At 40.9% G+C, this 23,970-nt stretch overlaps 2 protein-coding genes across 4 annotated transcripts in view; one reads left to right on the top strand and one right to left on the bottom strand.

Annotated features, from left to right (window-relative positions):
- Positions 1–3,919: 3,919 nt before the first annotated feature.
- LOC135939578 (FERM and PDZ domain-containing protein 2-like) overlaps positions 3,920–23,970 on the bottom strand; it is a 96,619-nt gene continuing 76,568 nt past the window's right edge. The window contains exons 3-16 of one of the 3 annotated variants that reach the window (XM_065484044.1): positions 21,174–21,274; positions 16,181–16,315; positions 11,951–12,028; positions 11,695–11,766; positions 10,908–10,982; positions 10,757–10,842; positions 9,159–9,330; positions 8,963–9,061; positions 8,111–8,455; positions 6,801–7,207; positions 5,874–5,965; positions 5,571–5,819; positions 5,124–5,318; positions 3,920–4,660 (exon numbers count right to left, since the gene is read on the bottom strand). In XM_065484044.1, the coding sequence (XP_065340116.1) occupies positions 4,314–4,660; positions 5,124–5,318; positions 5,571–5,819; positions 5,874–5,965; positions 6,801–7,207; positions 8,111–8,455; positions 8,963–9,061; positions 9,159–9,330; positions 10,757–10,842; positions 10,908–10,982; positions 11,695–11,766; positions 11,951–12,028; positions 16,181–16,315; positions 21,174–21,274 (2,453 nt within the window). In that variant the 3' untranslated portion in view covers positions 3,920–4,313. The remainder of the gene's footprint in view (positions 4,661–5,123; positions 5,319–5,570; positions 5,820–5,873; positions 5,966–6,800; positions 7,208–8,110; positions 8,456–8,962; positions 9,062–9,158; positions 9,331–10,756; positions 10,843–10,907; positions 10,983–11,694; positions 11,767–11,950; positions 12,029–16,180; positions 16,316–21,173; positions 21,275–23,970) is intronic. The other 2 variants (XM_065484046.1, XM_065484045.1) reach the window with 2 other exon arrangements.
- On the top strand, positions 13,386–15,574 carry LOC135940503 (golgin subfamily A member 6-like protein 22). Its single transcript, XM_065485428.1, has 4 exons — positions 13,386–14,172; positions 14,231–14,422; positions 14,473–14,697; positions 14,767–15,574. The coding sequence occupies exons 1-4, from the start codon at positions 13,445–13,447 to the stop codon at positions 15,572–15,574; spliced, it is 1,953 nt and encodes a 650-aa protein (XP_065341500.1). The 5' UTR covers positions 13,386–13,444.

Raw genomic sequence — 23,970 nt, 5'->3', positions numbered from 1 at the left:
CGTCGATGGGGGTAATAACTAAGCTCAATCGAATCACCAATTTGTGCAGGTGGGTGGAAAGCTTTCCACTTCGAATTAAGGAGGTGATTGCCTTCACATCATCTATGCAGAAGGGTTCCGTGCTGCTGATCATGATTTCCTCCAGCTTCGGAGCTGCTGCCACTATGTCGATCAACGGCATTTTGGAGCAGAAAAAATCGCTATAAATTGACAATGAATTTGGATAAGTATATTTTTCAATTAAAAATAAAACTCACTAATACCAGTTGAAATGGAAAGATTTCAACTCTTTGATGACTTCTATCGGTTGAGAGTTATCTACTGTAATTCGGATGTTGTTCAGAGAAAACCTTTCCAATTTTGGACAATTCTGGAATATCAAATTCACGTCGTACGTTTTGTTGGACGGCCAGGAAGGTGACAAGATGATCAGTGTTCGTAAATTTGGTCCATAAGTGGGCCAGATTTTGCTCAGAAAGTCTGGCGGGAGATCTTCCATACTTATTAGATTTAGGCTTTTGATTTCTTTGAATTTGAAAATGGAGTCCATTAACGCGCGTTTGTCGCTCGTGTATGGTCCTTCCCCCTTGATCTGTAATAAATTTAAGCATTTTAAATATAAATGCCAAAATAATACTACTAATATCTAAACAAAATATATTATCCCTTAAATGATCGGCTAAAAGTCTTGGAGTGACCAAAAACGCTCTATTTAGGAGAAACCTAAAGCAATTAAGATTCCAAATTAGGTCTCAGCATGGTCGAAAATACCTAATTTTGGCGCCCAGGAAGATGTTACTTAGCCTCCAAAGGTTTGATATAATAAATGTCCTGCTATATAGCCACACAGTAAACTCTAATTCAAAAATTTAAATCATTGACATTGTGGGGCCTTGCCGCCACTACAAGTAAAGTAGCAATATTGGGATGATTCCCGTAATTGTCATAGGTGGCAGAGTAAAGGTGGAGCTCACCTTTACTGCACTTTAACCCCCACTCTGCATTATTAGACTCGCACGGAGGCAGTCTCTCCAACCTGGATTGGAGAGACAGAAGTGCGAGATCAATCCAAATAGGATTTGTTATTGACGGAACCCGATATGGGTTCTGTTCATGTATACTACAATCCTATGATTATTGCCACGACAAGTCCCAAATAAATAAGACGAAAGATTGAGGACGTAAAAGCTGCGCCCTTGTATTAATTTGAGGCTCCTCCAACTCGAACCTTGACCGCTACAACATCATATATTATTTAGATATTTTCAGGGAAAAAGTCAGATGCTCAGAGTCAAACTTAATACTTAATAATAACGGAAGTTCAGCGATTGCACAAATTAAACTCAGTTTGCTTGTACGGAATTTCACGAGCTACATTCTGGATTAAAATCCTTAAAATCAGAGCGGACCATAACCTTGTAAATTCGTAATTTCAGAAAAGTCTTAAATAAAAGATCAAAGGTTAGGTTTTTTCGACCTCCGACCTCAAATCCTATCACTTCATCACTAATATCACTTTTCTAGAAAATTGAGTGTCAGTTAATAAATTTCCAAACGTGTCCAAAACTGTCCAATTGATCCCCAATAATTTAATTTTCGTTTATTGTAATTTATTGTAATTTTTTACCGTGAGATGGTTGACCATTGGAAAAACGTCAGGGTAGGAATCAATCTCAAATTCCGGACATCCCAAATCGATACACAAATGCCTCAGATTCGATGTTCCCGAAAATTCCAACTTAAAAGGACTGCCGCTTTTTTGGTTCTTGTAATATGTCCTGCTCATCGGTTTTTCGTCGCAATAAAAGTTGACGACCTCGATTTTGGGCAAAGTCCGGGTGCAAAGCACCCTGAGCCAGTCGTGACTGCTGTAAATGTCCTTGGGCTGGAAAATGAACTCTTTCACATTGGCCAGACACCTTCTGATATCAGCAGCCGACGGGAAATCAAATTTCTCCGTTTCCTCGAGCCTGACATCCAGGAATTTCAGACTGGCGATATTCTGGCACAGCTGCAGCACCTCGGAAATTTTATAAAAGTACAGTTCGACGTGCAGCCGCTGCAAATGCTGCAATTTATTAAGAGAATCCAGGCATTTTCCCTCCAAACTCTCACAAACGAAGTTGAAACGGTAGCTGTAGTTGTTCTTGAGAATCAAATGCCTGGTTTTCGGTGCCAGACTTGTAATGCTGGCCAAAAACTCTTCAAAAAAGACTTTCGCCACCATCTCCTGAAAAGTATTATAATAATAAATAAAATAGAAATTGGGATTGTGGAAAAAACTGAATACCATTGAAACATCTCGATATGGACCCAGATAACTAGAAATAACATTCGTCAGCTCGACAGAACAGGTTCTTGGGCTAAGCAAGACGGGGAAAGCTTCGTCTTTAAAAAAAGTTGTTTTGTCGTCAGGGTAACTTCTTCTCAAAAGTTCTTGCAAAATTTTGTACCGTAAAACTCCAGCTTGAAGATTAAATTAAAAATAGAGAGAGGGGGGTTTAATTAAATTTAACTCACGCAAATCCTGTATTTTTTCCTTATTGTTCAACTGCTTAAAATAAAACTGAATATTTGTAGCAATACATCGAAGTGCAGCTTGTTCCAGGCTTTCGTTTTTTATATGCAGCTGTCTAAGTCTCTTCTTTGAACAATTCACCAGTGTTTCATCGTCCATTGTGCTGTCCAAAAATTAATTATGATTAAATGAACTGCACTTAACCGAAGCCGACTCTAAACTACTGACTCGAAATAATAATTTTCCGACCATTTAAGCCTCCATGTGACAAACAACACTTTATAAATTATTGTGATAATAAAAATAGCTTGATGTGTGTCTCGTGTGCCACTGAATTTTAGTTTTAAAAATATTTGTGTTAAATATTGACAATATTATTTTCATTTGGTGTTGCTTTCTTGGCCCTATATATAGTTTTTAAGCAAAGAGGGAATAATGGATCAGAATTTCACAAGGATTGAGTTATCTTCTTCCGCCTTCGCCGCAACCCCAAAGGTAAATACTGATTTAAAATTTGGAATTAATTTAAATACGCGTTTTTTATTCTTTGAAAAACCAATTAATTTTTTAAAATCTTATAGTTCGTAAAACACAAAGAATTAGAGGGCCAGAAACCAGAAAAGCGAGGCAGCTATTATTTCTGCGGTGCCGTCGTTTCGCTCGTTTTGTGCATCGCCGTTTTAGAAGGTAAATATTTTACAAAAACCTCTCTTCAAAATTTTATATAAAAAACTATGTTTATCTATATAGTCACATTGAAATTTGGCCTGAGTTTTGCCAAATACTCAATCCTGAGCCTGTCCATCCCGTCGACGCTGCTCGTGTTCAGCTTTTCCGCTTTTATTGGGGGCACTGCCATCTACCTCTGCCTCAGCGTCGCTCTTTACCACAACTTCGTCGACCAGCAGCGCTTGGGACCCGACGTCCAGCAGTTCGAACTCGGCTTTACCGATTTAAGCTGGCACTGGCACCTGCTCATCGTCTATGGTCAGTATGTAAATTATTTGACTATGTGGAAAATTTAAAATCTGCTTTTTTCAGTTGCGTGCACTTTCGTCCTCGGCACAATTCGACGCTTGTGGTGTTTTTGTGCTAGGCCCCACTGATAGTAAATAAAACAGGGATTTCAAAAGATATTAACATTTGGATTTTATTGCTTGCGGATCATTCATTTAACAGTCGATAAGGAAATTGTATTAGAGACACCAAACTGTTTAAAATTTTTAAATAATATAAATAGATAAATTTTCCAATATTCGATAAATTGTATTTTTTCAGGAGGAAACTGAAAACAGGATGATAATAAACAATAAATATGCGTTAATTTTATTTTGTAGATTTTTTAAATTAAAAAACAAGTTCTAAAGGAGATACGGGAATTGTACATGAGTCAGCAAAAGATAAATATATTTTTTAAATATGGCGATGTTTATTGTCAGCAGAGAATGTTATGAATTCTATAAATCTTTTAAGGATAACATTTGGAAGCATATTTTATGATAGAATTTTTAAAAATGTATTTGAATATAACATATTTCAGGGTGAAAATGAGTCAGAAAGTCATGGAGATCAAAAATCGATACGATTTTCACCGTTTCAAAAAAAAAGAACTATGAGTAAAATTAAAGAAGATTAACACTACAAACATTTCAAGAATAAACCCTCGTCAGTTCAAACACGTACATCTTTAATTTATTTAATTTAATCTTAATATTTTTGGCTCTTAAAGATCATTTTTTTACTAAAATTTCCACTGGACGGAGGGGAGAGATCTCAGGCTGAAGTAGGAATCGCCTCAGGAGCTGTTTTTTCGGGGCAGTTGCTTGGTGGAGAGGAGGTCGTTGGTCTCGTGGTGCGTGTGGTAGCGGATTTGCGCGAGGTAGTGGTCCTCGACGGGCTTCTGCAGCGCCGACACGATGTCCAGCTTGTTGGTGCTGAGCGGGAAGAGGGAGGCGCGCTGCTTGCGGTAGCGGGCCGTCACCTGCGCCGCCACCACGCTCGCCCCCTCCGCGTACACCTGCGACACCACCAGCTCCACGTTGCCCCCCTCGGACGCCGAGCAGCGCGACTGCAGCCGACGCAGCGCCTCCCCGTACGATACGTCGCACAACGACTCGCCCCCGACCGCCATCACTTGGTCACCTGAACAGAAAGAGAGGGTGACAAAAATTAACGACAGTTTTAAGTTGAATTGTTTTAAAAATGTACTAGAGGAAAAATGCCAATTTTTATTTGCTCTTATATTAATTTAATTTTCATTTTAAAAAAAGGTTTTCAGCGAATAATTGCTTAGCTATTTCATTAGCAAAGCAAAATATTATAATTAATAAAAAAATTCAAAATTTTTATTGGTGTTTTCAGCCGTTAAGTGAACAAAAACTGGGTCAAACCACCGATTGATTGATTCCATGCAATATGATTTTTTGTTTTAATTTAACTGGGGGTTTTAGCTTTGGTTATCTGACATCCCTATGTAAAACACAATCAATACAATATTTTCTGTCAAATTGTCGAGTTTTTCTTGGCTCGTAATTTCAGAAAAAATTATTTGATGTTCAAAACAAGGATGATCAATAAGCCAAAAGTTTATTAGAAAACAAAATACCTCTTTTTATGATACCCTGGAGGTCGGCAGGGCCACCAGGGGTGACGGCCCTGATGTAGACGGCGCCGTCGGAGCCTTCTGTGACCTGGATGCCGAGGCTGCCGCTCTCGTCCTTTTTCAACGTCACCGAGCGAAGAATCCGCTCCTCCGTCAACGACACGTCCTTCAATTCCTCCTCGCTCTTCACACTCGAATCTAAACGAATTTTTACGCAAGTTGTAATATAGTTTCATAATAAAAACTCGTAAATCCATGGAAAATACTCTTCTCTGAAAATATAATAAGCAAATCTACACTCAATATTTGTAATTTAATTTAAGGGATAATCTTAATTTCATCTTTAAATTGCTTGAATTATTGGAAAAATACATACCACATAATATATAAATTTACCTGTTAAATTAAAAAACATTTAAAAATTAACGGAATAAAATTAAAACGACTTACTAATTATGTAGGCATCAGGAATGGCGTTCTCCGGCGTCGTTGGGACGAGACTCTCCTTACTCTCAAAGACGGCCCTGGTGCCCATGCGGACGCCAAGCGGCCGCCGCGCCTGTTCCTGGTTTTCCTTGTTCTGTTTGGCCACCTCAGAGTTGTGGCGCGACACCGCTGAGCGCCGCAAACCACCGCTCTCACTGCCACCCTCTGAAGGCTCGTATTTTTCGTAGCTTTGCACCACCGTCACTCCCAGAGCTTAAATCAAGATGATTAATTATGGTGGAGGATTGATATTAAAAATAAACTAACCTCTTGAGAGGGAGTCTGAGTTGTGCGCCGGATTTTTCAGCCGCAGCGAAAACTGGTGGTGCAGCGACGCCAAGTGGAACACAAAGTGACTCCTAGAAATAATTGAAAAAAATTGTTAAGTCCCCTGTTAACCAAACAATGTTGATTGAACGTTGAATCAACGTTGATCGTAAACTCAGAATCAACGTTTCCGATCAAATTTTGACGTGAAAAATCCCGGTGTAGATTGTCACAACAATTTGCTTAATTTTTTATAGTCTTGATCATCGAAATTGTCGATGATCAACAACGCATCAACGTTGATTCAAGGTTGTTGTTGCAAAACCCTGCGGTCCTTCCACCCTAAACGAAATTTTTTGCATCAAACGTGTACAATTATGTGATGCAAACACGGACTAGACAATTTTTTTTTGAAAAACTTAAAATTGATTTTAAAATTTAATTATTGTTAAATTACGATTGTATTTGGTATTAGATTTTTCTTGACAAAATAAATCGATTGGCCCTTCTTGACTTCCTCAAAAACCATTTAAATTATATATTGAGTCTACTTTGGGGCTTTCGGCAAATAAAATCTTTTTAAAATAAATAGTATATCAATTTGAATATTTACAAATTTCTTATTTTATTCATTTTTCTTAAATATCTAATTTAAAAAATGATCCAATCAATCTCATTGTCTCATTTTTAAAAATAACAAAATTCATAATATCACAACCTATAGTGAACAAAACCCCTGATTTAAAATCAATGTTGAAGTTTTGTTGTCATTTTTTCCCAGCCTTCGTAAATTGCTGAATATATTTTTAATAATTTCTGACACCAGACCTATAAGGTGCACAAGACAATTAAATTTGATTTATAGTAGCCTACTTTGTCGTAAAAATGATATTATCAAAATCATAAAATTAATTCTTCCAGACTCACTGTTTGTCAGCAAAATGAAACTTGAACTTCCCGTCGGCAGCAAAGACGACGAGGTGCTCCTTGGTGACCTTGAGCTTGGTGATGGCGTTCCAGGCCATGTGGCAGGCCTCTGCGTCCGAGTCGCCGGAGCGGACGACGATTCCGTTGAGCCGGACGCCGAGCCGCACCGCCACCTTGGGGCCGAGCCGCATGAGCTGCGAGGCGCGGAAGAGGTGCGTGCCGTAGTCCCTCAGCGCCTGGCACTCGCTCACGAACAGCTCCTCCGCCCTGCCGGGGTCGAGGCCGCTGCGGGACTGGTGCTGCTCCTCCACCCGCTGCCGCAAGGCCTTCGTCTCCAACACGCTCGCCACGTGCAGCACCTCCTCGCACACGTAGTGCATTAGAAGGAAGTACGGCTCCTCACTCGGCTTTGTGAAATCAAAATTAAATTTTTATTCATTAAATTTATTAATAAATTAATTTATTTCATTTAAAGACAGTCTTTGAGGGTCGAATTAGGAACAAGTGGATATTTTTCCGACCAAAACGTCCAACGCATCGTGAAAACCTTTTTCCCGCCAATATGAACGTATTTGTGAGAAATGCGCATGCGTCAGAGCTGGCTGCTAGCAGCTGACGTGACGCCTCTCCTCGGCCACACCAGCTCTGACGCATGCGCAGTTCTCGCAAATACGTTCTTATTGTTTTGGCGGGAAAAAAGGTCCTACTTGTGCTACGCACGTCGCGCTGTACTTTTTGGTCGGCAAAAATATCCACTTTACTTAATTCGACCCTTAAGAATCGATTGGTGTGCTCAGGAGCTTCGTCAAAGACCGTCTTTTATGACAAAATATTGTTGGGAATTTTTTATAATTTAGTTATGTTTTGGAAAGCTTAAATGTTTGAAAATTAAAACGTAAAATCACATAAAATATTTTATACTATGGTTTGCAGTGTTTACTTTTGGTTCTAAAATAAATAAAATAACCGTTTTTGTTATATCTTAAAATTTTGTGACTTTTTGACTATAAATCCATTTTTTTTAAATTTTTGTTCTTTAGATTGTATAAAAATGTCTCCATTAGGAATTTATACCTTCCCAAAATTTAGCCGAAATTGTTAATTTTTTGCAGATATTATTTTTTGCTTCGCCGTTTTAAAACATTTTAAAATATAAAAACAACTCAGGAAAACAACAGTTCATATCAAGTTTTTGATTGAGTTAAACAAATTTAATTTTAGGACATTAAACTTTAAAAGAAACATAAAATAAGCATTCCTAAAATTTCCTCAAAGTCTGATTATAGCAAAAATTAATTAATTGGACTCACAGCTTGAGAAAAGTTTCCAAACTCGGCCTGCAGGGCGAGTCCAGCGAGCATTTCCTGCTGGGCACCGGAGCACCTGAGGCGTCCTTCGACCAGGGCGCGGCGCAGCTCAAGGTAGAGCAGGTGCTTCGACTCCCAGCGCACGCCCCTCAGGGTCGGCGGAAAGAGCTGCACCCTGACGAACAGCGTGAACGGCATCTCGTGACCCTTGAGAAGGCACGACAGCCAGCTCTTGGGCGCCACCTTCGCCAGGGGCAGCGACGGCGGCAGGAAGATCAGGTCGTCGCCCGACCGCTGTGCCAGGCCCAGCATGAAACTGTGCTTTAGACCCTCCTCCTCGAGAACAACCTGGGGAAAATGTCGAAAACTGCATTTCAATATGAACCACACACTTGGACCCTCTTGAAAGACTGGAGGTGTTAGGTTAAACCGTTTTCTGGATATTTAGAGACATTTTCCTGACTGAGAAGAGTGGTGTTAAAGTCATAACTCCAGCGTTCCAGAAGATTTAGTTGTAAAATTATCCAAACCACACACTTGACCCTCCCTCAAAGACTGGAAGTCGTAATTTTTTAGCCTGAAATGAACAATTTAAAAGAGTAGAATTTAAAAAGCATTAAATTTTACTCTGATTTTCCTTTTTTGACTCTGCAATCGACCACAAGAGGCGTTAAAAACACTCCTCCGGAATTAAACGGGGGGCTAACTGTGGGTTTATACCTAATTTAATCATAAATCGAAGTCCTTGAACATTAGGTCATTTTTTTTTAAAGAAATCTAACCAGTGAAATCTAGTTTAATTCACATTCTCCACATTTTTGGCGGGAAAAACAACAATTAATAATTCTCGTCTACCTGAAGGACATTGGCGGCGGTGACGGTAGATGGTGCGCAGAGCACGTTGAGCCGCTGGCCGTTGAGCAGCACCACCGTGAGCTGTCTTTTGCCGACGCGCTGAAAGCGAATCAAGAGTCAGTTTGGCTCGGCTCTCTCGCCAGAGGGCAACAAACGTAATTCCCAGCTGCAATTAATTCTTTTGTTTGTCGCTCACCTTTTGGTCGTTGGGCAGCAGGATTTCCTTGCCGGGCAAGCTGCTGCGTACGACGAACTCGGGCCCCACGCACGCCGACCGCCCGATGCTCGGAGGACGCAGCCGGTACAGCCGCGAAGGCGCTCGCTCCACTGGCTTTGACCGACGGGCGCCTTCGGAAGGGCTGCTTGGACTGAAGATTGAAATGATGATGCCGAAAATTGAATAAAAATGAATTGCAGTCAAAGCGAGATTTGTTTTTGTCTAATTTTACGCCCTTTTTTTGCGTAGGGTGAAATTGATTCGATTTTTATTCAAAAGGTTTTCAGACCTGTCACTCTTTATAAAAATGAATACATTTTCAACAGGGAAAAGATTGGTTTTCCAGGAAACAGGAAATAACAATATTTTCTGATATAAATCTTGATGAAATTTATTTAGGCCCTATTAGATTGCCAACAGACCGTATTAAATTTATTGGTTATACGGGCACTTTTATTTTGATATTTTTACTGCTGATCTCAAAGTGGTATGAAATAAAAATGTATGTTCGTATCAGAATTCCAGTTAGGAATTTTTACATTTTTCATAATGCCATCTTTATATTTTGTTGTACATAATACATTCTTTTTATTTAATAAAAAGAATTTTTATTTAATAAAAAGAATCTATTAAAAAAATTAAATATACAAAATTGGTGGATTTTCCGGTTTTTAAAAATGTTTGCACGCCCAAATCTCAGCTTCAAATGGTCAGATTTTCAAGAACAACCCACCGCTTTATCTCTTCTTGAAAGCCAAAGCAGTATAAGAGTACCACCTCTTACCACTTTTTGCACCGTAAAAATCATAAAAATGCGCAAATTTTCGAAATTTAGCCAGGAATCTTTACTGAAATTTAAATAACAGTGAAATGAAAATTGGTTAAATTGACGCTTCAAAATTTAATTGCTTAGTATGTGAATTTAAAATAATTTAAACAGTCCAAAGTTTGTAAAAACAAACTGTTTTGTCTTTAAATTAAGAGTTAAATTTTTTGGATCACATAATAACAACTCTAGTTTAATTTGTATATTTTTCTAAGAACGGTCTCACCTTAAAAAATTATTTATTAACTTGTTCTTCCAAATCAAAATAATTTTGCTTGTAATTAAAATAAAAAAGACTTAGAATACAGATATTTTTTCGCATTTCCTTTTCAAGAGGAAATGGAGACCTAATTATTTCCGCCACAATAGCTAGGATTAATTAGCCCTATATATTTTTCCCCTTTTACTCTATACTTTTCAAAATCGTGCATTAGCGTTCGGAGATAGACGAGCGAGACAGGTGCATAATGGAGCGGCCGGCGGTGCAATTAATTAAGCGGAACATTAACGGCCGCTCGTTAAAAGCGAGCAAGAAAGGGAGACAAAAGCTCGTCGGCTGGAAAAACTCCAAACGAGAGCGAGAGAGAGAGAGAGAGAGAGACGGCGTGCTTTTGTCTGCTCTGCTCAATAATAAAAATAGAGGGCGAGTAGAGAGAGCAGTGAGAGGAGGAAAAAAGGCCAAGTGGCGCATCAGCATTTGAAAAGCGGTGGGCAATACATTTTCGGCCGCCTGGGCGCTGAATCAGCGTACCTTGAGAGCGAGCGCACGAGGCGCGCCGGCCTCTTCGCCGCCGCCGCCGCCACCGCGATCGGAGTGCAAGCGCCGATATCGTCAAACTGCAAAATTTTCGGCTTCAATTACCACGCTCCGACGTATATCGGCAACCGATAAATTCACTCACCAGCATTACCAACGGCGCAGGCGGCTGCTCCTTCGTATCGGCCATCGGCGTCGAAGACACCACCTGCTTCTCCTCCTGACAAAACAATCCACGTACAAATTTATGGAGGTGTTACGCAATAAAAAATTGACTTGACAACCTCAGTAAATTTTAAAAAGGGTCGTATAGGAAAAACTCGATCTAAAAGCCGCTTTTTGGTTCTAAAATCCTCACAGAGCTTTACTTGTAGGACTAAATGACTTAAAAATTTGACACAAAATCAAGTTCACGTTGTAAAAATTAAAAAAATGGAGGAAAAGAGAGGGCCAACCAGATCCTTGCTCGACACCCCTCTACTATTTTCAAATACTTATGAATTACAATAAAAATGGAGTTTTAATTTAATCCAGCGGGGTCCAGATTTGCGATAAAATTGATTCCCACTGCGCAGATCCAAGATGGCGTCTAATGTGGGAAACAAAAAGCTCTCTTTGGATTGCCGTACGAGTGTAAAGAGTTTGTTTTTACGATCCAAAAGACACAATTAGTTAAGAGTAATGCAAATTATGTCACAATATTGACGAAAACCTGGTTATTCTCGCGCATTTTCACGTGACCGTTTTTTCGCGCCATACTCTTTGGGACGCCATATCTGCGCATCGCACGAATCTGGTCCCCGCTGATTTAATCAATATTATTTAAAAGAGGAAAACTCCCGAATTAATTTTTTAAACATAATTTAAGGAAAATAGAAAATTGTTTAATTAAAATATTTTTTTAAATTAGTAAAAAAATAATAATTGCATACCGAGTACTTCTTAGGATCCAGCATCAGCGGCGTCGACGAGATGATTGGCTTATTTTCTGCCATCGGCTCCGGCTAAACGAATCAATGCAGATTGAATAAGAAAATCCAATTTTCATATCGGTATAAAGCAAAAAATGAAAGTGTCCCAATGAAGCCTGCTGAGATTATGATTTTTTTCTGACCAACTCACAAATCAGAAAATAATTTTCTTTCAAATATTAATTAATTTTTTAAGTTTTTCAAAGGAAATTCTCACTGGTGAGGGTCCCATGACCTCGGCGTAGAGTTGTCTGGCGAGGTTGTCGGCGTCGTGGCCGCTGTAGTCCTGCAGCTCCTGCAACAAAGGTTCGAAACAATTTTAGAGAGTCTCGGGAGAAGCCGTTCGTGCACACAGCAGTGGCAGCAGCGGAGGCACAAATGGCTCTTTTGGCACGTCTCATTAAGTCTCGCGACGAGAGCTGCTAGCCTAATGGCAGCACGCACAATTAGCGCCGTCGCCCAAATTAGTTAGTTGTCTCCCAATTGTCGACAGCCTTTTTCATTTTCACCCCCGCGCGACAAAGTGCAAACATTCTTCTCACGTGCTCGGAAAAATTACGTGACTTAGGATAAATTAAATAATTAATATGTATATGACCAGTTTTTCAAATAGTTTCCGTAATAATTTAATCATACTGTGCGGTTCTGAAGAAATCTTATAAATCAATTCGATTGGTTATATTTTGTAAAAAATTAAAATAAACGCAAAATGCCTATTAAAATTATGGTTGTGATGATTAATATTTTAAGAGAAAGGTTTTCCCAATTAAAAACAAAATTAATAAAAGAAATAAAAAGTTCTAAATAAAAAAATTTCCGCCTTAATTTTAATTTCTTTTGGCCCTTATATAAAAAAGGATGCAGGGATATTTGACTCACTCAGCGGTGAGTTAAAACGGAATCAGCCCCAGAGATTATTCAGCATTTTGTGAAGAGGCTCTCAGTGGCGGCGGCGGCAGCATCGCAGGGGGAGCAATGATTTCGGCCTGTGGCGGGTGGATTGTTGAGAAAGAAGCTGACGAGCGAGAAGCTGCACCCACGGGAGCCCACCGAAACGATGTTTGTATCGACCTGCCAATGCATCAAAACGCGCGCGGTCCAAGTCAAATATTTATTCTAATCCGCGGCGCACGACAAAGTTCATGTTTTGACCATCAATCACTCTCCGAATGACACGCCGCAGCATCGACTCGCTCACCAAAAAAACTTTATTCAATTACTTTTCTGCCAATATTTCAAAATATCTAGAACAATTTTTTTACTTAAATATTGATTTTGAGAAGTTCCATTATTTTTGGTATAACATTTTTGTGTCGGCCCGGGACAAAAAGGCGTGTATCGATCACAATGTCGCTTTTTGTACACTTCGGAGGCCGTCTTTTGCCACGCTGCCACGCTCCGCACGCTCGGCAGGCAGGGAAAACGCCTGTCGCTTTCGTGGTTATGCAGCGTGCGAAACAGGCCCGGCGCGCTGCTTGCATAACACGTCCCCGCGGAGCCGTACAGCACGAGCACACACAACGCGCTCTCCCAGTGATTACCCGCGGGAGGCCTGCGCCTGCTCTTGCCAGACACGCGCGTGTAATGCACGACAATTACCACGGAATGCATTGTTTCCAGCAGAGAATAACAAATAATAAAACCCAACAATGGGGTCGTTTCAAACGCTTTATTTGTTGGAAATCGTAAATTTTGGCTGCTTGTCGCGGACATGGAGGAGGAAACTGGCAGCCTGCAGCCTGAGGAGGACCAACCTGAGGCTGAGGAGGAAACTCCTGAGCCTGAGAGTGAAATTCCTGAATCTGCGGATGAAATTCCGGAGTCCCAGGAAGAAATTTTAGAGTCAAAATCTGAAAATGCGGAACCTAAACCTGAAAATGCGGAATTTGAACCTGAGGAACGTGATAATTCAGCCGAGGAAGAGCCTCAGAGTGCAGAACCTGAGCAAACCGAAGCAGAAAATTCAATCGATGACTCGGACCTTCTACAAATGATCGAAGAAGCAAAACAGGACCTTCTAGAAAGCCCCCTTGAGGGCTCCACAGGTAGGGAAGGGGAGGGAGAAGAAGAGGAGGAGGAGGAAGCAGACAAGTCTTCGAGCCCCTCCGAGGTCGGGCCGAGCGCCAATAAGGAAAAGCGGCTGAGTAAACACAGAAATCAGGGCCAGGAGGACAACTCAGACGACTCAGCGCGAAGCCTGACCCCCGAGGAGGCGGCCCTGCCCCCCTTGGGCCCTCGCACGCCACCCCCCACCACCCAAGGAGAGACTCAGACCGACTGGCGGCAGTCAGGCGTCGAGGTGGTCAGTTTGCCGCTGCTCAGGGAGATGAAAAGGGTGCAGGGTGAGCCTGGAGAAAGGTGGGAGGAAAAGGTCCTGGGCACTGAGGTCACGGCCCGATTCAAAGAGCCAATGCCCACCGTCGTCCTTCCCCTCGACAGGTAATTAAAAGCTTTTAAGATCATTTAAGGGGAAAATAAATTTTTAATTTAATTTCAGGTTCTATCCAATGGACAGTCCTTTGGCGTCGGCGTGCGGCGGCCGTCTGACAGGACGCGGCTCCAACCTGGAGGTGGTGTCTACCTACACGACACACACGGCCAACAACGTGGTCGACGCTCAGGTCACCTACCGCGACGACAAAAGGGGTGGCGTCCGTGTCGACATAGACGGCGGTGGTCTCCAAGTAATGTAAGTTTTAAAAATTTAATTTTGAAAATTGGAACTAAATTTGGGGACAGTTTGGACGTGGAGCAAAAAAAGAAGAGGAAGCGGAAGGCCAACAAGTGGGAGCGTCGGATGAAGAGGGAGCCGCTATCTCTGCGACCACCAAAGCCTAAATTCAACCGGTGCCCCGACCTGTTGAGGAAGCTGGCGTGGCTTGAGGACAAGGCCGAGGAGAGGCATGTGCTTCGCATGCAGGTCAGCAGGGATGCCAAGCACTGGAAACCCACTCTTCCACAAAGGTTTCTAATTTATTTTCAGGATAAAAAATTACAGAAAAACATTTTTATTATTTATTTATTTATTTTTAGAGCTGTGCCAGATTTTGGTCCTCGCTGGAAAGATTGGCACGCCATGCCGTACCCTGAGGAGCCACCCACTAAAGATGTAGGCCGCACGCTGGTGTCGACCAATCAGCACGTGGGCCTGATGATGTACGCCAGGCACCTGGAGGGGAAGCGACGGCAGGCGCGGAAGCTGGCACCACAGCCATGTTCCCTTCCCCCTGCGACGGAACTGCGGCCGGGCGTGCGGCCAGCCAGCGTTTATGAGGACGAGCGAATCAAACGACTCAGGGAGGCCAGGGAGCACTACGCCAGGGTCTCCATGGGCACCCTTCCACCACTTCCCCTTGAGGAAAGGGATGAGATGGGAGGGGAGGACATGGAGTCAACGATTGAGCTGCTTCTTCCTGATATTTTGGAGGATACGGTTGAGGAGGTTGAAGAAGATGGAGGGGAAGAGCTGGAACTTCAGGTGGAAGGGAAAGAGGAAATTATTCCAGAGGCACAGGAAGAAGGAGACGTTGAGGAGGAAGGGGAAGGGGAAGTTGAGGAAGAAAAGGAGGAGGGGATAGAGATCGAGGAAGGAGGAGAAGTTGCTCAGGTGGAAGAGGAAAATATCAAATTAGAGGAAGAAGAAGGGGAAGATGACCAGAAAGAAGAAGTTGGCCAGGGAGAAGAGGAAATTGACCAGGAGGAAGGAGAAGAAATTCAAGAGGAGGAGCAAATTGAAGAAAATGCTGAAGAAGGGGAGGAGGAGCCAGGTGTGGAGGAAATTGAAAAAGAAGGAGAGGAGGAACAGGCCGCTGAAAACGAAGCGGAGGAGGAAGCCGCTTGATCGAAATAAACCCGCTTAAATTGAAAGGACGAGGCGAGCAGAGCGTTTAATTAAAATTCTACCCACGCACTGCGGGCGGGCGAGAATTGATAAATGCGCGCGGAAGACGCTCGACATTTATGAAACGCGCGCTCTTTTCCATTAGAGCCGATTCATTAATCGCGCGCAACCTGAATATTATTATTATTATCAACACTATTTGTGCTCTCGGGCGCGGCATTTGCAAATTTAACGAGCGTTCGCTGCTGAAAAGACTGGCGCTGAATTAATTCGCGCGCGCGAGCGCTGAGCACAAACAGAGGCAAACGCCGAGACAAACAGTCTCGTTCACCCGAGCCAACTATTCAGACGGCGTCTCTCGGGGCTCGGATGAAAAGGTGTCGCTCGCCTCATTGAAATGGGATATGGCAAAGCAAAATTATAACGAGCGACTTTGATTAAAACCGCAAGCAAAATAAATTAATAAACACGAGCAAACAGATTTAATCGCATTTGAAGATACTATGCAATTTAATTTTGTTTAAAATAGTTAAAAAACTAATTCATTGGAGGGAACAAATTTCACCCCAAAAACGTACATCTATTGAGGGTTGAAAGCACGCATACCTTGCATATTCCGGCGAGCGAGGGTCGGTTCTGCGGTTGTTCGTTGGTCATGGCGTCGAGCAGGCGTTTCAGGCGGTTGGAGGCCGTCGCCGGCGAGAGGCAGCGCATCACCCGGCCCAGCTGGCAGACCCACTGCTGTAACAAACTCGGACGAATGAGCCGGGGCGAAAACTTGCAGCCCGTCATTTTCGCCAGCATCAATCTCGCGCCAGATTAGAAAGGAGATGGTGATTCCATCGATCGGCCGACAGCCTGGCGAAAATGCAGCTCACGTGCCGCGGATAAAAACAATGGCACACGCAGGAAAATTGTTCCGAAAATAGATAGTTTTCTCTGGAGACTGGGGTAAAAAAATAAATAAGAAGCTTAGACGAAAACCTATTGGAAACAGAAAGAAAAGATGAAATGATGGAAGATGGAGCCCCAGACAAATAAATCATTTTTTAATTTTTAATAATTTTTCGCCTTTTTAGTTATATTTGAAAGGTTGCTTGAGAAATTCTAATATTCCGGAAATGTTGATTAAACGGAAAAAATTTGATGCTAATTTAGGTTTAATTTAAATACCGCTGTTGTTCTGAATTGAAAAATATCTTTGTAAATAGCATATTTTTTAAATTTTAAATTGACAGGACTAAAGACCATTTTTATCATTTGAAAATTAGAAATATCTTTTCCGCTAAGAAAATCACGTCTAGTAAAAAGACTAAAATTGTAGTCCGAAAGATTTCCTTCTCAAAAAAAGATACACATCAAATTTTCCTAACAAAAATTAAAATTTAAATATATTTTTGGAATTTTTCTCTACGTGTTGCTGGCGTTTGCAGCTGTGCAGGCAGTTTGGGCAATAAATTCGCCGCAACTATTAATCGCGAGTTTCAAGAGAGAAGAGAGCATTACCGCTGGCTGCTCGTGCTCGGTTGGCAGTGATTAGTTTGATGCGACTATTTTGCAAGATTAATTAATCAAACGCAGCGAGATGGAGCGGAGCTGCTTTGACTGAAATTCATGGTGAATGGCGAGCCTGCTTAATTTAATTGCAAACTCGGCCTGGTTAAAGCTGCGGGGCCGGGGCTGGAAACTCGATTTCGCAGCAGCAGCCGCGTGACAAGCTGACAGGCCTGCGCTTTCGCACAAATTGCCTGCTCGCCAAGACACACACACACGTGAGTTCTATCTGCGCGTTCGTTCTGTGCGTGCGTGGTAATTAATGCGAGAGATGCGCCGCAAACAAACTGCCGGCAATTTATTTCCACTGCCCGCTGTAAAGCCGAGTTTGCGACCTCTACCTGTTGAGGACTGAGGAGCTCTCTCAGTGCGCTCTCCAGAGACCCATCAGAACTGTTTGAGAAATAAATAATAATTATTTAAAGAGAGAAATTCATTAGTAATTGTTTATTAATTTTTCTGGCTTCGCTGGAATTTAATTTTTGACCATTTCAATCGATTCCTGAGGGTTGAATCAGGTCTGGCACCCTAATAATCCGATAATTCTGTTCCAAAAATCGACGGAAACGTAAAAGCCATTTTTCTGGCTGTTTCTGGCCAGAAATCTAACAGAAAGTGTCACAAGATTGCCGGCGACCAATCAAAAAGGTTGTCTAATTGGCTTTTTAACGTCAGATCAAGATGCCAGCGCCACAGTGGCATCCAGCGTAATTAAGCGACAAAGCTGGGTGCTGGCTGACTTTCGCTGGCCGTCGCTGTGGCGCTGCCGTCTCGATCATAGCGTCAAAAAAGCCAATCAGAGAGCAGCTCCCTTCTTTGCGATTGGTCACCGGCGTTCTAGTGATACTATTTGCTTGCTAGATTCGGACCAAAAACCGCTAAAGTAACGGTTTTTATTTAAACACACATCATGTCGAATTTTCAACAAAGTAAATCGGCTGGAAAATCTAGTTTGATCCTCAGCAATCGTTGATTTTGTCCAAAATTATTGAAAAAACATCAAATCATTGATTTTTAGCTCCCGCCACGCACAAGCTCCATGAAATTCCCAGTGAATTACACACCTTTTTACCTTGCATAACATGACTTCAAAAAAAATATCAATGTCTTGTGGCAAATCAGTTTCAATCTCGCATCCATTATCGTAGTCGAAGTGACTTTCTCGTTCGATTTTTTTTTTTTACTCAACTGTCGCCGATGATTTGAATGTGCGTCCCGGCGGAAATCTTGGCTGCGTTGTCGTCGTCGTTGGATTAAAAAGCGAACGCGTCCCCCGAGGCCGACACCGACGATGGAAAAACCAAAACTCGGTGCCGCCGCGCCGCTGCTGCGATTTGCATAATTTCATTTGCAGCAGCAGCACTTGCCGTGAAAAATAAATCTTGTTCGAGAAGAGAAGTTTATCTTGAGTCGGGAGATTGGAAAATTACACCCTTTACACCGGAGTTTGCTGAGATTTGACAGGTGATTTGGATAATTGGCTTCATCCGCCGGGGAGTTGAAACTTTTTAAACGGTTTTAACTTGGAAATGAGACACGATTAGTCCGTGTAAAATGTCTTGGTTGCTCTGGAACTTGGAATTTTATGCAAAGGAGACGTGATATTCTTTTTATAAAATCAAGAAAAGGTCTTTAAAGTAAGAGAAAATAAAAATGGGTCGAAAATCCTGGGTTTTGTTACTTTTCGTCACAATCTATTAGAAAATAGAAAATTTAGATAAATTCAGCGGGGGCCAGATGTGCGATAAAATTGGTTCCCACTGCGCAGATCCAAGATGGCGTCTGAATGTGGGAAACAAAAAGCTCTTATTGGATTGCCGTACGAGTGTCAAGAGTTTGTTTTTACGATCCAAAAGACACAATTAGTACAAGTAATGGAAATTAATTATGTCACAATAATGACGAAAACTTGCTTCTTTTCGCGCATTTTCACGTGACCGTTTTTTCGCGCCATATTCCCCCAGTCGCACGAATCTGGCCCCCGCTGGATAAATTAATCTCCATTTTCAGCCCATAAAGAGTGCTAAAACCACATATAGAAGAAAAATTTCCCGCTAATTCGTGGATCAGGAACTTCCCTGGTTTCCAGACCGAAATCCGTTGAGCCAATCTCAGTGAAAACGGCCGTCTTTGGAAATTTGCACCGTTCAAACCTGCGCGAATTTAAAATAATTGTTAAAAATGGAATTTCAACCAGATTTTTCCCTGGACACAATTTAATCCTGTCTGAAAAAACCGTTTTAGCCCGTTTTAAAATGTTCTATTGTGAGATTATACGATTCTGGTTCCTTTTGTGTTTGCACAAGGCCTCGGCAGAAATTGTCAATCGTGGAAACTTGTCTGAAAAAGCACTCAGCTGTCGTTTTCCCCGAAGAGCACGGCTGGAAATAATGTGGCAGAGTGGCCGGAGACGGAGAGAGCTTTAAATAACTTCATTTCTCGGTTACAATCTGCGTCGGCGGCTGCAGTGGAGCGCGTATTTTCAGGCAGACTAAGCACGAGGTCCTCGGGCCAAAGCTTTTTGCTGCTCCGGGCCCGCAGGCAATAATTCGCTGCTGCGCTGCTCGAGAACAACAAACGCCAGCTCCTTCCTTTCTTTCTCTCTCTCTTAAACGATATTGTGAGCGGAATATGGCAGCTGCCGACCAATATACGTACGTGAGTGTGTCAGGAAAGAGGCGAAATCGGAGGAGCTGCGCGCTGACAAAAGTCGAGAAGCACACAAGGAGGAAAGAAAGAAAGAAAGAAAGTGTATAGTTTTATCGCTGGAAACCGTCTTTGTAATTGAGTCGCGCGCGCGACACAAAAAATGCATAAATCCGCCGCCTTTATCGCCGCCGCCAGCCTGTGTGAGTGTCAGAATACAAAACGACAGGCAAGTCAACGACTCCACTTCAGATAGAAAACATTTCAGGCGCTTTTTTCCCTTCAGTGCCAAAGGATTAAATTGGATTCGCGTCGCTCCTGGCCATTATCTGAAAATTGTTTTTCAGGAGTATCTGGTAAATTTTTAGCTCTTAAGATGCTAAAACGTTTTGGTTTGGGTAATTTGAATAAAATAATAAAATAGAGTATTTTTTATCTACGTAAGTATGATCACCAGGGCAACAGGAGCTTTGGAGCTTCAAAGAAATCAAATCCTTATGGAAAATGGAGGAGATATTATAACTATGAGCTCACAATTTTTTTCTGTTAGCACTCAAAATTTTTTATGAGCTCTCAAAGTATTTTTTTATGAGCTCACAAAATGTTTTCTAAAAGGATGCGCAAAAAACGGTGTTTAATGTTGGTATGACGATCAATATGAGAGTCAGATGTGATGAAATTACGTCCAGAAACTCCAGAATTGAGTTTCTCGTGGTGAAAAACTGTGAAACGACGCCAAGAAAATTAGTTCTGGCATATTTAAATTAACAAATTCCACCCAAAAGGAAGCAGGGGGTGGGTTCCAGCCTCTAATGTGATCTTGAAAAGTCCAAATCAATATGACTAAACAATTCCAAGAATCCTTAAATAATTTAATTTGTTGAATCGGAAAATTTTAACATGCATTTTAAAATTTTTAAACTACATTGTGATATTTCCTTTAAGGCTAAAAATTAGTTCTGGATCACTTACCAATTTCTGCAAAAATCTCAGCAGCAAATTTTCAAATAATAATGCTTTTGAAAATATCAATTTAATTCTAAAAAAGAAAATATCTACGCCCTCTAAATTTTTCTCCAAGACAGTGATGCAAATCCCTTACGTTTCTTTTTCCAAAGCAAAAAGATGTCTTTCAAGACGCTTCTCCAGAAAATAAACTGGTTTATTTATGCGTAAACAGCACCGTGATTTCCGAGAAAAAGCATCTTATTTACAAATGGGGTTGTCGCTGGTCTAAAATAGCTGCAGAGAGAGAGAGAGTGAAGGCAAACATCCATTTAGCGGGGGTGAAGTGGTGATCAAAGCGCGCGAGAGAGACGACAACGCAAATACATCTCTGCAAGCTTGGAATTCCTGCCAGCGTCTCGAATAATAAAGCAAAGAAATAGAATAAACTCACCCTGTCGGTTGGATACGATCTGCAAGCCGTCGGGTTCCAGACTCGCATCTGGCCTTGCCCGTTGATCAAAAAGTCTCGGGCAGAGATACTGGAAGGCACGCCTGAAAACAATAATTGTGATTTTTAATTTATGGAAAATTCGTTAGAATTAAAAAATAACATGTTAATCTATCTTTAGCCCAAAAATAATATCAAAAAACATTTAAATTATCTGATCACCAGTTAACTATTTTAAACAAGACGAATTTTGTGTTTTTTACGTCAGCAGTCCAATTTTTTAACCTCTAAATTTTTAATTTACTGCTTTGCATATTTTTTCCAGGAAATTTCATCAAGGTCAATAATTCCAACCCGCTGGCCGCCTCTTCCCTGCTCTTCCAAATAACCGGAAAATTGCAAATGCTGCGTGAAAAGGGCTGTTTTTTCTCTTTCACTCGTGTCTGAGTCTGTGTCGGTTGCCACTGCTTTCATTAAAAGTTTGCGTTAAAAACGGAGAGTGCTTTCAAAGAGAGTGCGACTCTTTTGGCCGCCGGCTGAATGAGGGCTCACATGCATTCCCGAATCGACAAAAGCAGCAGCAGCGAAACATTTGCATTCGCTCTCGCTTCTCTGCTAATTCAATTACTCTCAGCACGGACTTCGTTTCCTACCTTTTCAATCAAGAGATTTCTTTCTTTTAAATTTAAAATTAAAAAATAAATAAACCATCTCCAGTTGGAATAAACAGTTTCAGGTCCAGAAAGGTTTTAATCAGCCCTGGAACACTCATCCCTCGCAAATTAAAATGGAACGATCCATTTAACCGAATACGAAAAATCTATTTTCAGCCTGGATGCGTCTCTTTTATAATCCGCAGTGCTGGAAAATAGATTGTTGCGAACGGATTACGCAACGTCAAAAGCGAGAGGAGACGCCGCGGCGGAAAACACTATATTAAAATGTTGTAAGCTGTCGTCGCTGTTTTCCTTTTAATCCGCACTCTGAGTCGGTTAGTTGTCAACGCGCGTAATTCGAGCACCACGATGAGTATCGCTGGGCTGCCTAACTGCCGCCGCACATCCGATCCGATTCGTTAATTAAGCCCTCGGGAGCGAACGACACACAATGAGCTAATTAAGCTACCCTTCCCAACAGCACAGCCTAACGTCATAAAATCACTGCACGCAAAATATCATTTTACTCTAAATTAAAAAAATGTGATGTTTATTTTCATGAAAACTTGATTTTGGAATTATTTTGATTATTTTAATATATTTTTATCAGCGTGGGCCAGATTCATGCGATGCGCAGATATGGCGTCCCAAAGAGTATGGCGCGAAAAAACGGTCACGAGAAAAGGAGCAAGTTTTCGTCAATTTTGTGACATAATTTGCATTACTTGTACTAATTGTGTCTTTTGGATCGTAAAAACAAACTCTTGACACTCGTATGGGAATCCAAAGAGAGCTTTTTGCTTCCCACTTTCAGACGCCTTCTTGGATCTGCGCAGTGCGAACCAATTTTATCGCACATCTGAACCCGTTTTTTTTATAAAATATTAAATGATCAGATTGATTAAATATATAAACACTACATTTCATATTATACAATTAGTATTTTTGAATATATTTTGAAAAATTACCGATTTTTGCATAAATTAGTCGGCTATTTCAATCATTCTTTTAGCAAAAAATAATCTGTTTAATCATTGGCTTCGATTTTTAGTTAATTCCTGATTAGGTAATCGATTTACTCGTTTTGCGGTATTATTGGATTTTAAAAATTCTTAAAAGCTAAGATTTTTGCTTACTTCCTGGTCTGAACATCATAGCGGTCATAGAAAAATAATCGAAATCGGTTTTACACACATTAGAAATAAATTATGAAACTTATTTAAGTTCCAAAATCAAGTTTTCATGCTGCTTGCCAAGGCAGAGGAAAGTTGTCAAACAAGGCCAGTCTAAACCAAATTGAATAAATCAATCGCGCAGAGGTGGAAGTGAAAAGGTACGTTTTCCATTTCCTCGCTGTTTATCTCAGCTTCCGTGCGTTCACGTCTAAAATTATTCGCAAACGACATTTATTATTATTATAACTTGGCGCCGAATTCGCTCTGCCATCTTCGCCTGCCGAGTTTAATGCGATTTGCGACGAGCTAGTCGTCGGCAAATGGAATTACGCACTTTCTCGACACGTCGGCAGCTGACAAATTCGATTTGATCCCGTCGCAAATCACCGCGTACCAAAATTAAAACTGCTTTAGCCTCTTCCTCAACCTTTACTTCGAGAAAAAGGGAATTTTACTTAGAAAATTGCACAATTTTAGAAATAAAATTTAATATAAATTATTTAATATGTTTTTGGTAAAAAATGTCAACATTAACACATCAAAAATACTTTTTGTTTCCTCAGAGTTTAATAATTTTTGAATAATTTTCTTAATTTAATCGAATTTATTTTCAATCCACTGAATTCTCAAATAACTGTCTCAAACGTTAATAATACTCCGCAATGAACTCATGCAACCTTTATTTCGCTTCGTAAATGAGTTTAAACTCGTTTAAATTTTGACGAAACTGACTTCTCTTGAATTTTAAACCTCATAAAAATCAAAGGGAACATATTATTTAACTCAAAAATAATCTGAAGAGCTAAAAGCAAACTGCAGAGCAAAATTAATACGTAAAATAAAATAAAGCAAGTGTTTTTTAATTTAATTTATTTTTTTTCTCGTGTAATATTTTTGTAGCAATTTCTCCTTGTTTGCGAGAGTGCACCTTTTTAGGGCAGCTTTAAGAAACTTATTATGGCCGAAAAC

This window comes from Cloeon dipterum, chromosome 3, assembly GCF_949628265.1.
Source record: "Cloeon dipterum chromosome 3, ieCloDipt1.1, whole genome shotgun sequence".
Taxonomy (NCBI): domain Eukaryota; kingdom Metazoa; phylum Arthropoda; class Insecta; order Ephemeroptera; family Baetidae; genus Cloeon; species Cloeon dipterum.
The sequence above is the reverse complement of the archived record's forward strand: the minus strand, read 5'-3'. Positions and strand labels throughout refer to the sequence as shown.